This window comes from Mobula birostris, chromosome 23, assembly GCF_030028105.1.
Source record: "Mobula birostris isolate sMobBir1 chromosome 23, sMobBir1.hap1, whole genome shotgun sequence".
NCBI classification, from domain to species: Eukaryota; Metazoa; Chordata; class Chondrichthyes; order Myliobatiformes; family Myliobatidae; genus Mobula; species Mobula birostris.
In genome coordinates, this window is record NC_092392.1 from 25872424 (window position 1) to 25886084 (window position 13661).

Below are 13661 nucleotides of genomic sequence, written 5' to 3' on the forward strand. Positions count from 1 at the left end.
CTCATAAGTCATGGGATTTCTGTATAGAATTTAGTTATATGTGAATAGAAAGCTATTAGCCCTTGATTGGATTTAAGTGTTTGTTACATATGCCAATTTGTGCATTGGTTGCAGTTCTAGGAATGAGCAATCAGTTTTTCAATGAGCAATGAATGAAAGGAGACTTCTGAACCATCAACGCCTATAACCAGCTCCCTGCATTTACTCTTAAAAAATGACCTTTCTTGTTCCAGCAAACAAAATCATATACCCGTACAAAATTGGATCTTCAAACTGTTTAGATAGGGATGCTTATTGTGACTTTATATAAATAACTTCGGAAAGGTGCAAAGATGACATTGTGTTGAAATTGGATTATTTGTGGCAGCAACACAAATGTTTAGAAGTGTTGCTGTCACAAGTTAGTTTCCTTTAAGTATTGTTGAAATTTTGGACAGTGTAAGTTTATCTCAGGGTATGCTGCCCACTTGGTAATATTATTGCCAAATGATGTGTGGCAAATCTCAAATTTCTAAGTAAATTTATTATCAAAGTACGTATGTCACAATAGTACAACTCGTGAGATTCATTTTCTTTAGGGCGTTCACAGTAAATACAAAAAAAACAATAGAATTGATGAAAAGCTTCATACAAACAAAGGCAGATAAACATAAACATATCTGACAGTCCTGTTTGCAAGCAGATTCTATTTACTGGACAGAATATGGACGTGAGCATTTATTTACTGGAAGTATAAATAGAACTACAGCATTGTGCAAAAGTCTTAGGCACCTGTATAAAACTGAGGTGCCAGACTTTCGCACAGTGCTGTATTTGTCAACACGGAGTGGAGAGCGACTTTGTAAGTCTGGTGGGAGCAAAGGATGTTGGGAATGGTATGGTGGAGCGCCACAGGAGGGGTGTAAAACAGTTGGCAGAGAAGGAGTGCCAGGGGTAGGGGTGGAGCAGGTGCAGACACACCCAGCCCTGAAACAGCATGTAAGGTCATTTGATTCTAAACAATTGGTTTATTGATCATTACAGAATGTCTCTCTAGTGCTTCCCACTCTTTCCCCTCTCTCTTCCCCTTTTCCCAACCATGATTCCCCTCTCCTTGCCCCCTTCCCACTCTCAGTCTACAGTAGGTGACCCATATCAGAATCAGGTTTATCATCACTCATGTACAGTGTATCATGAAATTTTTGTTTCAGCAGTACAGTGCGATGCATAAAATTATTATACTACAGTACTGTGCAAAATACTGTGCGCTCTGATACTGAAAGAGAACTGAAAAAGATCATAAACCATCTTCTTACAACATCTAAAGGAGCATTTCTTTGTCCTGACTCTATTGTTCTGGCAGGCAGATAGAGCTCTCAGTGCCTGAAAACCTTCAAAAGGGAGGGCGGGAGATATTATTAGTTCCTGACCCCTTTTGTTTCATTGAAGCCTTGGCCCCAACCACATAAGAGGATAATCGTAAGGATTTCATTATTATCTTAATGGGTGGGGACTTCACTGACCCAAGGGAACTATTGTCCTCAATGAATGTACTTGAATTTAAAATCATGAGATACATTCTAGCTATGTGCCTCCTTTGTATCATAGACTGTACATAGACTATCATAGAAGTATGCTACAGACACAAGGACACAATATGAGTTAACTAGACAAATAAATATATACTTTTACTCATTGCACTCAGCTCTGAACACACAAATTATGATGAAATATTCAGTGATATAATTTTGCAGATTTTGCCCTTTGAAAAAATAATGAGAAGTCTGTTTTATATATTTGTTGAGATGCAGCACAGAATAGGTCCTTCCAGCCCTTCGAGCTGTGACGCGCTACAACCCCCAATTTATCCCTACTCGAATCATGGGACAGTTTACAATGACCAATTAACCGATTAACTGGTATATCCTTGGACCGTAGGAGGAAAACTGGAGCACTCGGAGAAAACCCATGCATTCCACAGGGAGGTTGTACAGGCTCCTTTACCAATGATGCTGGCATTGAACGTTGAACTCCAGTGCCCAAAGCTGTAATAGTGTCATGATGATCACTACACTACAGTGGTGCCCTAACATTTTGACAAAGATCCTCCACCCTGAATGAACCATTTCCTCTCCCCTCAAATTATGGTCTGAGTTGAGCAAACTGATTTCCATTAGTTTGTTTCCCTTCATCCACCGTATCCGTGTTGTTTTACAGTACAGATACTGTGGATTTCTGTTAATTTGGACACATCAGAATCAGTAGTAATTAGCCAAAGTTTCATAGAAATAGTTAAAAAGTATAAAAAAGACAAACTACTGTTTAACTGAGTAACATTTTTTGTATTTAAATGAAATACAGAACAAGTTAGAACCAATACATTTAGAGTTGTTAATGAGGAATTCTCCCATTGACTGCAAATGAACAAAATCAGTGCAGACCTGTAGTGCAGATAATAGACTGCCTTCATACAATGCTTTGAATGCTTGCATTCTGTAATCATTCAAGATGATTGCTGATACAGTCATAACTCTTAACTTGTTGATATAGTAAAATCATTCCATTTTCACTCCTGGGCATTTCTGGCATCTGTAAGCCTGAATGCTTGAAACCCAGTGAGCATTGTCTTACTGCTTATTTTCACCAACTATTAATGACAAAAATCATGGCTGTTCGAACTCAAACACACTCAACTGCGCTATTTAAAAACTAATCTGTCTAAGCACAGTGTAGTGTCTTAACAGCCATACAAGTGCGCATAACTGACACTAGTTAGAAACTTCAGCAACAGTCTCCTGTCCCAATTAAGGCACATGGTGTCCCAAATAAACAAAGGAAATCCCACTTTTTTTCCTCAATTAGTTTTTGTTCTTTGAAGAGTTGTCCAAAATTAATGGCTGCCCCAATTAACCAATGGCCAATGAACTGGAGTCCACTGTACTTACAATGGATAAGAGTCTAGATAAAGAGACTTTGCCTTCCTGAAACAATGTAACTGCTGTAACAGTATCTCAAGGTCACTGAATATGGACATCTGAAATGCTACATGTATCTCTTATGGCCTTTGTTTTATTTTTAGGCTAACACTCAAGCAGCTGGTTAGAGAGAAGAGCATTAGCACTGAGCTCTCTTCTCAAATGTCCATATGCCAAAATGATAGGAAGTGATTGATACTGCAATCTAATTTGACACCAGTCAGCTGCTCTTTGCCTCTCCATGTTTTACCTGGCTTGTTACCTTCATTTTAAATATAAAACTAATTAAGAACAAATTTTCTGTCTTTGGAAGCTGAATGCTGGCCATGGCTGAGTTTATTTTTGTGTTCAATGCTCATGGATACATGGTGCTGCTGTTTTGTCACTGTGCTGAATATTGGAACTAGTGTAGCTCCTGAATGTCTTCAAGAATATGTTTATTCCTGATTGTAGTTCTTTGAAATTTCATTTTAAAGAAAATAATTTTGGCCTTGCATGTAATGAGTATCATGTAACATACAGTTTGGCTGAATCTTACTTCTAGGAAGCTTGTTCCCATTCGTGCATGCAGACTAATCGTTTAATTTGGACTCCAGGTACTAATTCCTGATACTTAATGCAGTTGGATCTGTTTTCTGTAGCATGGTGTGAGATTAACAGTCCCTGATGAAAATGAAACCATAATTGTCACTGGACTCTAGAAAGCTGATTTGCCTTTGTTAACTGCAGGATCTTGCTTATTTTTCCTGCTTTCTCAGAAGATGAAGTGAAAGAGCATTTTTAACTTCACAGAATGCCTAGGCTGCCCAGGCTGCCCCTTACATTGACTTAGACCATAAGACCATTCGGACCATCGAACCTGCTTTGCCATTCAATCATGGTTGACTGATCTTCCCTCACAGCCCCATGCTCCTACTTCCTTCATGTCTAAATTTGAAATCCAGTCACTACAAAGTGAATTTCATTTGTATTTGCTTTTCTAATGATTTCTATTCAAAATCATCATGTATGATAAAGATGTGATAAAATAAAATATGGAGTTGCCAGACCTCGGATATATTTTTGACATTGTTTCTTACTGCTTGATATACACACTGGAAAAAACAATGCCACTATCATCACACAAAACCAATTATAAAAGCTTGCACCAAGTTAACTCCACTTAACTCTCCAAGTCAAAAGGGGACAGTTAATCATGGGCTAAGCTGGTTCTAATAAAATTAAACAAGGTAACAAAGCTAAATAAAGAATTGCCTTTTTCAAAGATTTAATCTTGTGTATCAGAGTAAGCAGGAGCAGAATGGAGAAAGGCCTGTATTGTTCTTGATAGTCAAGCTAGAGTTTCCCTGGCATTGCAACAAAAATTCAGGTTGGACACAGCTGATAATCTTATGTCCAAGCAGCTGTTCTTGTGACTAGTCCAGTGTTAAATGAGACATGCATTCTAAGAGATTCTCAGCATTTGATTGTCCTCAATGTTCAGCATATTTAAATAAATGTGCTAAAACAACTTTTTATTTGGCTTACAAGTTAACCTGCCATTTAAGTTATTAATGCAACATAATAAAACACCTTAGAAACCATTGATTTTAGATAAATCATTTAAATATTAATGTTCTTTCATTAAACTTTAAATACTAAAGATGAAGTCATTTGCAAGAAATGAATGCTAGTACACTAATCAATCTGTTCAAGATTAGTTGTAAGATAGCTTTGCTGGGTAGTGAGAATTTAGTGGCAGCATGTTACTGCTACAGCAAACAAATTACATCAAGTCTATGCTAATGCTAAATGTGACCTTGGGAAAATTGTTCCTAGGTTAAGAAGTTTTATTCAGTTCGGAAGTACAAATGTAAATTCTTCCCAGAAATTAAATTTTCTTCACTTTTTTTTACCTTCCTCACAATTGAAGACTGTTACTGTCCTTGCCCAGGACAGTAGAATTTGCAAAATTGGGCTCATAACCAGTTACTGGTTTAGTTTGATTTTAGAACAATTAAGATCATTTGCATATGTCTTTTGTGAACAGATATAATTGCCTGAGCTGTTGACTGCTAAGTTTCCTTGTGTCTCCACAGAAAGTAATGTTCATAGACACCTGTTTCTAATTACAGGAGCCAAGCAACAAGCGGGTCCGACCTTTATCGCGAGTTACATCTCTAGCAAATTTAATATCTCCTTCCAAGAATGGAGCAGTCAGACGCTTTGGACAAACATTACAGGTAATATTTCTTTTTAGACCATTTTAATTCTTGTGCATAATAGTTCCTGCATCTCAGAATTCTTTGTGCAGGATAGCAAAATGTTTCCTTCGCCCAGTGTCTGCAATAATCATCCCATCCATGTCAGTTGTTAACCACAGATGACACCTGCTCAAGGTGAATGAAAAGATGTGAGGCAAACTATTGAGGAGAGGCTCCTCCACAGTGAGAACTTGTCAGAATGAATTTTGGGATTAATAATTGTTACATTGTTCTGTTTGATATACATGACTGAAATTTACTTCACTGGCTTTTAGTTTGTTTACTCTAGAATAAAAGCAAACATTTTGTGCCTTTTGTGCATGTCTATGCATCACAAGACTGGGGGTAGTTTCTGCTGAAACTGAATTGCAATGTCGCTGGATTCCAATTGCATTACTGTGATTAGCACTGCAAGACTCTAATTTGTTGCAAATCCAAATGAATCTCAAATCCAATGCAACTTTGTGTGAAAAAATTATCAGCATTTGCATTATAATTGAAACCTATTCACAGATGAAAATCCTCTGTTTGATTTAGGGAAGATTATAAAGGAAAGGAATTCCTGTGCTTAGTTATGATGCAAAAATTTAATAAGCTTATCCACCCAAATATCAGTAGCAGATTTCAGGGCATTCAACTGTCCAGGATGTTGCTGACACCAAAGTTTAAAGTGAATTTATCAAAGTACAAAGTACTTATCAAAGTACATATATGTCACCATATACAACCCTGAGGTTCGTTTTCTTGCGGGCATTCTCAATAAATCCAGTAACTATAATATAGTCAATGAACATCCACACCATTTGGGCATATACCCAGTGTGCAAAAGAAACAGACTGTACAAATACAAAAACAAGAGATAATAATAAATAAATCAGCAATAAATATTGAGAACAGGAGATGAAGAGTCCATGAAAGTGAGTCCAGAGGTTGTGAGAACATTTCAATGATGGAGCAAGTGAAATTATCCCCTCTGGTTCAAGAGCCTGAATGAAGAGTATAACTATACCTGAGCCAGGTGGTGGGGGTTGCTGATGATGGATGTTACTTTCCTGCGACAATGCTCTGTGTAGATGTGCTCGATGGTGGAGAGGGCTTTACCTGTGATGAACTGGGCTGTATCCACTACCTTTTGTTGGATTTTTCTGTTCAAGGGCTTTGTGTTTCCATACCAGGCTGTGATGCAGACAGTCAGTATATTGCCCACCACACATCCATAGGATTTTATCAAATTTTTAGATGTTATGCCAAATCTTCGCAAACTAGAGGCACTGTCATGCCGCCTTCATAATTGCAGTGCATGCTGGGCCCAGGACAGGTCCTCTGAAATGATAACACCAAGGAATTTAATGTTGCTGACCCTCTCCACCTCTGATTCCCCCAACAAGGACCGGCTCAAGGACTTCCAGTTTCTTCCTCCTGATCAATAATCAGCTCCGTGGTCTTGCTTATATTGAGCAAGAGGTTGTTGTGGCACCACTCAGCTGGATTTTTAAATCCCCCTCCTTTATGTTGATTCATCACCACCTTTGATTCGCCCTACAGCAGTGGTGAAACCACAGTCAGACCATTTTGAAATCGATCATTCCACAAAGGCAGTTCCTTATTTTGAGGAGATGGTGACTTGAATTCAGACTAGTATATAAGTTGTCTTCAAACATGACTAGATTAGTTGCTTTACTCTTGCGTGCACTCACAGACTGCTAATGGGTTCTATTTCTCCATCTGCAGAGATCCATCACTTTCCGTAGCGATAACAAATCTCCAGGTTGCCCTCAAAGGGTGTGTAGCAAAGCCTCAGCACCAACCCCACCTAAGAGGCGTAACAGCAAATTGTGGGTGGAGACTCTTGACGTGAACACAAAGCAGAATTTCTCTTCAAAGGAAATTAAACGACAAGAGGTATGAGTACGTAAAATAAAGAAAGTTCCTTGCACGTTGTTTGAATTTTACCCTTGTAAGAAAATAAAAATGTGGACACCTCAAAATAGCTGGAAGTCTTGAAGATAGCTTAAGTAGATAAATTAAGGTTTTCATTTCAAGAATGTTGAAACTTTGCTACATTCAACCTCTCAAGATATTTCCATAATGATGGAATTATTCTGAGAATTTTGTAGACTGTATTCAACCATTCTTGGGTCAGTCTTTAATTCGGCTTTCCTCTGCTGTTATTTGATCCAAGGTCCACAAATATGTTTGCTTTTCTCAGGAGAGTTAATTTATTCTGTTTAGACATAACACCAAATTGAAACCTTCCTGTATGCTAATTCTGCATTTTATCTGCAAAGAGTGCTTGTTAATTTTGACGAGCTGCTTCAATTACATGGAGAACATTATAGACTTTACCCTTTCATTTTTCCTATATCTGGTTCAACTTTTGCCAGATTTAAAACACTCAAAACAGAGTTAGTTGAAGTCAGCCATGAAAACATGCTATTCTTTGTGCAGTTGTTTTCTGTCAAGTACATGTTGTTGATGTCATTTTATTTTTGTTTCTCAGGCTATATTTGAGCTTTTTCGAGGCGAGCAAGATCTAATCGAAGACCTAAAATTAGCAAGGAAGGTTAGTATAAAGTTGAAGCATAAAAATCCTTGTTTAGATACAAACCAATTTAGGAAAAGCTTTCAGTTGTATAAATACTTAAAATGAAATAATGGCAGGTCACTCTGATTTTTTTTATTATAAAAAATCCAAATCATTTAGCTTCTTGATGCAAGGGTGATACAATATATATACAGTAGAATTTAGTAGGATATTAATACAGTTTACATTATCAGAGGGTCTGGTCAGATGCTTGGTGCTAATTTAAGTATTAAAAATGTTATTGCTATATAAACTTGAGAGAGTTAAGTAAATATTCAATGTACTTGTCTGTTTTGCATAGGCATATCATGATCCTATGTTGAAGTTATCCATCATGACAGAAGAAGAACTAACCCAGATCTTTGGAGCTCTTGATTCTTATATCCCCCTGCATGAAGGTGAATATGAGCAACATAAGGCTGTTACCCATAAATAAAAACAAAATTTCTCAACTGTTATTACTATTGTACTTCCAAGTAGTAGAAGTAGTACACCATCTAAATTATTCAGAAGGTTTTGTGATAAATTACTTTTCAATTTAATTGGTCCAGAGCTATGTAACATTTGCTGTTTATCAAAATCATCTTTGAAAGTATATTCTATTTCTGAAGTGTTGATTTACTGAATGCTGCTGACAACTAAATTAATGTGCTTGTTTTCATCCAGAGTTCCTAACCAAGCTCGCTAAAGTTACAAAGCAAGATGGGACAGTAGAAGAAATTGGTCACATCCTTGTGAATTGGGTAAGTTGTTTTAAAATCATGACGTGAGAAACAATAGCAACATACACACAATGCTGGATGAACTCAGCAGGCCGGGCAGCATCTATGGAGAGGAGTGAACAATTGACTTCATCAGTCCTGATGAAGTGTCTCCGCCCAAAACATCAACTGTTTGTTCTTTTCCATAGATGCTGCCTAGCCTGCTGAGTTCCTCCAGCATTTTGTGTGTGTTGCTTCAATTTCCAGCATCTACAGATTTTCTCATTACATGAGGAATAATGCTGGTTGTTTAGTATAAGTACTGCTTTCAACTCTGTTAAATAGCTGCTGGCATCTAAGTATTTAATTTGTTCTGTTCTGTTAGTATGAAGTAACATAGTAATTGATATAAATTGAGAATTTGATGCCACCAGAGCATAAATGGGAATGCTTTTCAATTTCTTGCAAAAATGCAATGTAAATTGACTTCAGGGTCCACCGCTTTTCTTTATTCTCAAGCATGTGTTCTTTGTATCCAGTTGCCCAGGCTTGATGAATACAAGGAATACTGCAGTAACCAGCTGGCAGCAAAGGCACTCTTGGATCAAAAGAAGCAAGACAAGAGAGTGCAGGATTTCCTTCAGCGCTGCCTCGAGTCGCCCTTCAGCAGGAAGCTGGACCTTTGGAGTTTCCTGGATATTCCTCGCAGCCGTTTAGTTAAGTACCCCCTGCTGTTGAAGGAGATACTGCGGCATACACCTGGTGGACACTCGGACCAGAAGAATTTGGAGGATGCGGTAAGTGCCAGTTATGTGGGGGTTAATTTTTTTCTTCAGGTCTGACCCATACATTTTCTATATAAATTACTGAATAAGGAAATCATCTAGTCTATTGCTCCTACATTTGTCTTTGTTCAATCTATTGTCAAATAGGAGTACCTGATTCAATAGTTATGTGAGCCAAGGATTTGCCTTGCACTTATGAAATATCACTAAGTCTCCCCTTTGTTCTTCTGGTGTATTTGCATGTTTTCCATGTTCCTGATAGAATCATAGAAAACCTACAGCACAATACAGGCCCTTCGGCCCACAAAGTTGTGCCGAACATGTCCCTACCTTAGAAATTACTAGGCTTACCTATAGCCCTCTATTTTACTAAGCTCCATGTACCAATCTAAATGTCTCTTAAAAGACCCTATCGTCTCTGCCTCCACCACCATTGCCAGCAGCCCATTCCACGCACTCACCACTCTTTGAGTAAAAAAACTTAACCCCTGACATCTCTACCTACTCCCCAGCACCTTAAACCTGTGTCCTCTTGTGGCAATCATTTCAGCCCTGGGAAAAAGCCTCTGACTATCCACATGATCAAAGCCTTTCATCATCTTATGCACCTCTATCAGGTCATGTATCATCCTCCGTCGCTCCAAGGAGAAAAGGCCGAGTTCAGTCAACCTATTCTCATAAGGCATGCTCCCCAATCCAGGCAACATCCTTGTAAATCTCCTCTGCACCCTTTCTATGGCCTCCACATCCTTTCCGTAGTGAGACGACCAGAACTGAGCACAGTACTCCAAGTGGGGTCTGACCAGGGTCCTTTATAGCTGCAGCATTACCTGTCAGCTCCTAAATTCAATTCCACGATTGATGAAGGCCAGTACATCGTACGCCTTCTTAACCACAGAGTCAGCCTGCACAACTGCTTTGAGCGTCCTATGTACTCGGACCCCAAGATCCCTCTGATCCTCCACACTGCCATGAGTCTTACCATTAATACTATATTCTGCCATCATATTTGACCTACCAAAATGAACCACTTCACACTTATCTGGGTTGAACTCCATCTGCCACTTCTCAGTCCAGTTTTGCATCCTATCAATGTCCCGCTGTAACCTCTTGACAGCCCTCCACACTATCCACAACACCTCCAACCCTTGTGTCATCAGCAAACTTACTAACCCATCCCTCCATTTCCTCATCCAGGTCATTTATAAAAATCACGTAGTAAGGGTCCCAGAACAGATCCCTGAGGTACCCCACTGGTGACCGCTCTCCAGGCAGAATACAGCCTGTCTACAACCACTCCTTCCCTTCTGTGGGCAAGCCAGTCTGGATCCACAAAGCAATGTCCCCTTGTGATAGTGAAACACTTCGTTGTATTCACCAAAGTAAATGAGGTGTCTGTTTTGTTTTCAATTTGTATTTTAATTATTACAATTTCTTTAGATTGTGCTTCTTGGATCTTTTATTGAACACTGCCAGTTTTTTTGTAAGTATTGGTGTACAGTTAATTGTGCTTACTGATAGTTAGGTTTTGCTTTCCAGATTGCCATCATTCAAGCAGTTCTATCAGACATCAATGTGAAGAAAGGAGAGTCTGATTGTCAGTACTACATTGACAAGCTGGATTACCTGGATGAAAGGCAAAAGGATCCACGAATTGAAGGCAGCAAAGCCCTTCTTTGCCATGGGGAGTTGCGAAACAACCGGGGGACGGTATGTTTAGTTTCATTTTATCATTACATAATTTTGCTATAGTTAAGCCCAACTACAGCTTAAACAATACTGAAATATCATTTCCAATAGGTAGATACTGATTTATGAGTTATTAAACAACCTACATGTTTTTAATGAAAAATAATTTGACGACTTTTCTCCATTTCAGAAACTATACGTCTTCCTATTCCAAGAAGTCTTAGTACTGACTCGCCCAGTATGTCGCAATGACCGTCAGTGTTACCAAGTATACCGTCAGCCGATGCCTGTTAAAGATCTTCTGCTGGAAGACCTACAAGATGGCGATACCAAAATGGGTGGCTCCTTCAGAGGAGCTTTCAGCAATTCTGACAAAGGTAAGCTGAGGCTTACTGTTGAATGTGGTAGCTAAGTAAACATCTGATTTGCAACTCTAAGGTGCCTTGCTATGCTTTTATTCTAGAATATAGAACACTACAGCACAGTACAGGCCTTTCAGCCCACAATGTTGTGCCAACATTTAACCTACTCTAACATCAATCTAACCCTTCCCTCCTACATAACCTTCCACTTTTCTATCAACCATGTGCCTATCTGAGTTTCCTAAATGCCCCTAATATATCTGCCTCTCCCACCACCCTGGCAGAGTGTTCTGCACACCCACCACTCTCTCTGTAAAGAAAAAAACATATCTCTGATATCCACCCTATAATTTCCTCCAATTACCTTAAAATGAATATTTGCTACATATTGTTTGACGACCAGCTTAGAAGATAAATACTTTAAAGTATTTATAGCATTGCATTTGTATACTCAAGATTTGTTTTAGTTGTAATTCTAGTTCATGGAAAATTCTTAATTTTTAACTTTTTTATTCTTTATCACTGAAATCATTGTAATTTATGTTCTTTTATCCACAGCCAAAAACATCTTCAAAGTCCGTTTTCAACATGCAACACAAGGACAGTCGTCACATACGCTACAGGCCAATGACATTTACAACAAGCAGCAGTGGATGAATTGCATACGGAACGCCATATCACTCTACCAGTCGGCACCTCATCTGACAGACCACCAAGAGCTCTGTGATTTAGCTGAAGAGTGCGAGAAGGACTCTCAACATACAACAGAACTTCAGCAGGAAGGGCAGGCGTCTTCCCTCTCTGAAGGGGTGGAAATGGCAGATAGTGGTTCAGAGACTGGCTCCAATATGGACGTGAGTGATTCTGAATCAAGCAGCCTAAGGAGCAGCATTGAGAACGAGGATTCAGTAGAACAGTGTGACTCCATGTCAAAAGGCAGCACAGAAATGATCCAGCAGCAGGAACAAATGACAAAGAGAACAGAAACATTAGTGTGACATGCCTGTTCTCAGCTTATGAAGCGGACTCTATTTATATATCTGTACAATGTTTGTACTGTGGTTTAGCGCCAGGATTAATTTGCCAATCTTGTTACTCTTCTCTCTCCATATAAAATTTGGCAGCTATTAAATCCAGTTATCTTTGAACTACTGTTAGTTCTTCTTCAAAGTGACTAAATCTCTTAATAACCCAATAGTAATTTTTAAATTACTGGGTTATTTGCTGTAATAGATTTTGGTTCAAAAGCTCTGTTTCAGTCTTGTAAATGGCATTTGCTGTCTTAACCAATATTTTTGTGTTGTACATTCCCTTTGGCCATCCATATATCCTGCAGGTATTTTAAAATTTAATATTTTTTTTGTAGATCAATAAATTTTTTGTTACATTTCTTAATTAAGTGAAGTTCCCATGTAATATCATTTAGAGAGAAAAATCTTTCTTCAAAGATAAAGTACTTCTGATTTATTATATATATTTACATGTTTTTTTTTAAGATTTCAAAATTTGTCAATCCTTCTGGTGTCATGCGATTGAGCCATTCCTGTAATTATGTTGAAGACCATACAACTGCTGTATTATCTTTGTGAGAGCAAGCATATAATTTGTGTTTTGTGCTTTGGACTACTGAGGGAAATGCCAAGGAATTTTAAAAGGTGCTAGAAAGTCGCAGAAGGTTAGAAGAATGTGTATCTAATGGACTTAGAAGTAAGCTGCTTGATGGAAAATAATTAGTAATTAACCATGAGTTTTAAAAGTTCGCAGATGGCTGTAAATTTAAGCAGTCGATAACGTTGCAATATGGTAGTGTGGGAGGAAAGTAGCAGCATTAGATGGAACAAGTATTAGTGTGTGGGTGAGTGCAGAGAAGGAGTCTAGAAATGTGACTGTTTATAAAGTACACCTGACAAGGAGGTAAGAGACTGATGGGCATTTCTCTAATGTACAGATTACTGGATTCAAATGTATAATAAAACTGGAAAATAATAATCTATAATTGGCTTGTGTGTTTCTTGTACTTAACAATGATTCCTACCATAAGACCTTTTGGCCCATTGAGTTTGTGCCACCATTTCATCATGGCTGATCCAATTTTCCTCTCAGCCCCAATCTCCTCCCTTCTTCCCATATCCCTTCTTGCCTTGACCAGTCAAGAATCTATCAACCTCTGCCTTAAAGGTACATAGAGACTTGGCCCCCACAACTGCCTGTGGCAAAGAATTCCACAGATTTACCACTCTCTGGCTAAAGAAATTCCTCCTCACCTCCGTTCTAAAAGGATGCTCATCTATTCTGAGGCTGTGTCCACTGTTCTTGGACTCTCCCACCATAGGAAACGTCCAC

At 38.5% G+C, this 13661-nt stretch overlaps 1 protein-coding gene across 3 annotated transcripts in view; it reads left to right on the plus strand.

Moving 5' to 3' along the window:
• net1 (neuroepithelial cell transforming 1) overlaps nucleotides 1–13314 on the plus strand; it is a 130751-nt gene extending 117437 nt beyond the window's left edge. For all 3 annotated transcript variants that reach the window (XM_072241277.1, XM_072241278.1, XM_072241280.1), the window contains 9 exons: nucleotides 5069–5176; nucleotides 6929–7099; nucleotides 7698–7760; nucleotides 8083–8179; nucleotides 8448–8524; nucleotides 9022–9279; nucleotides 10807–10977; nucleotides 11147–11333; nucleotides 11877–13314. In XM_072241277.1, the coding sequence (XP_072097378.1) occupies nucleotides 5069–5176; nucleotides 6929–7099; nucleotides 7698–7760; nucleotides 8083–8179; nucleotides 8448–8524; nucleotides 9022–9279; nucleotides 10807–10977; nucleotides 11147–11333; nucleotides 11877–12316 (1572 nt within the window). In that variant the 3' untranslated portion in view covers nucleotides 12317–13314. The remainder of the gene's footprint in view (nucleotides 1–5068; nucleotides 5177–6928; nucleotides 7100–7697; nucleotides 7761–8082; nucleotides 8180–8447; nucleotides 8525–9021; nucleotides 9280–10806; nucleotides 10978–11146; nucleotides 11334–11876) is intronic.
• Nucleotides 13315–13661: the final 347 nt, after the last annotated feature.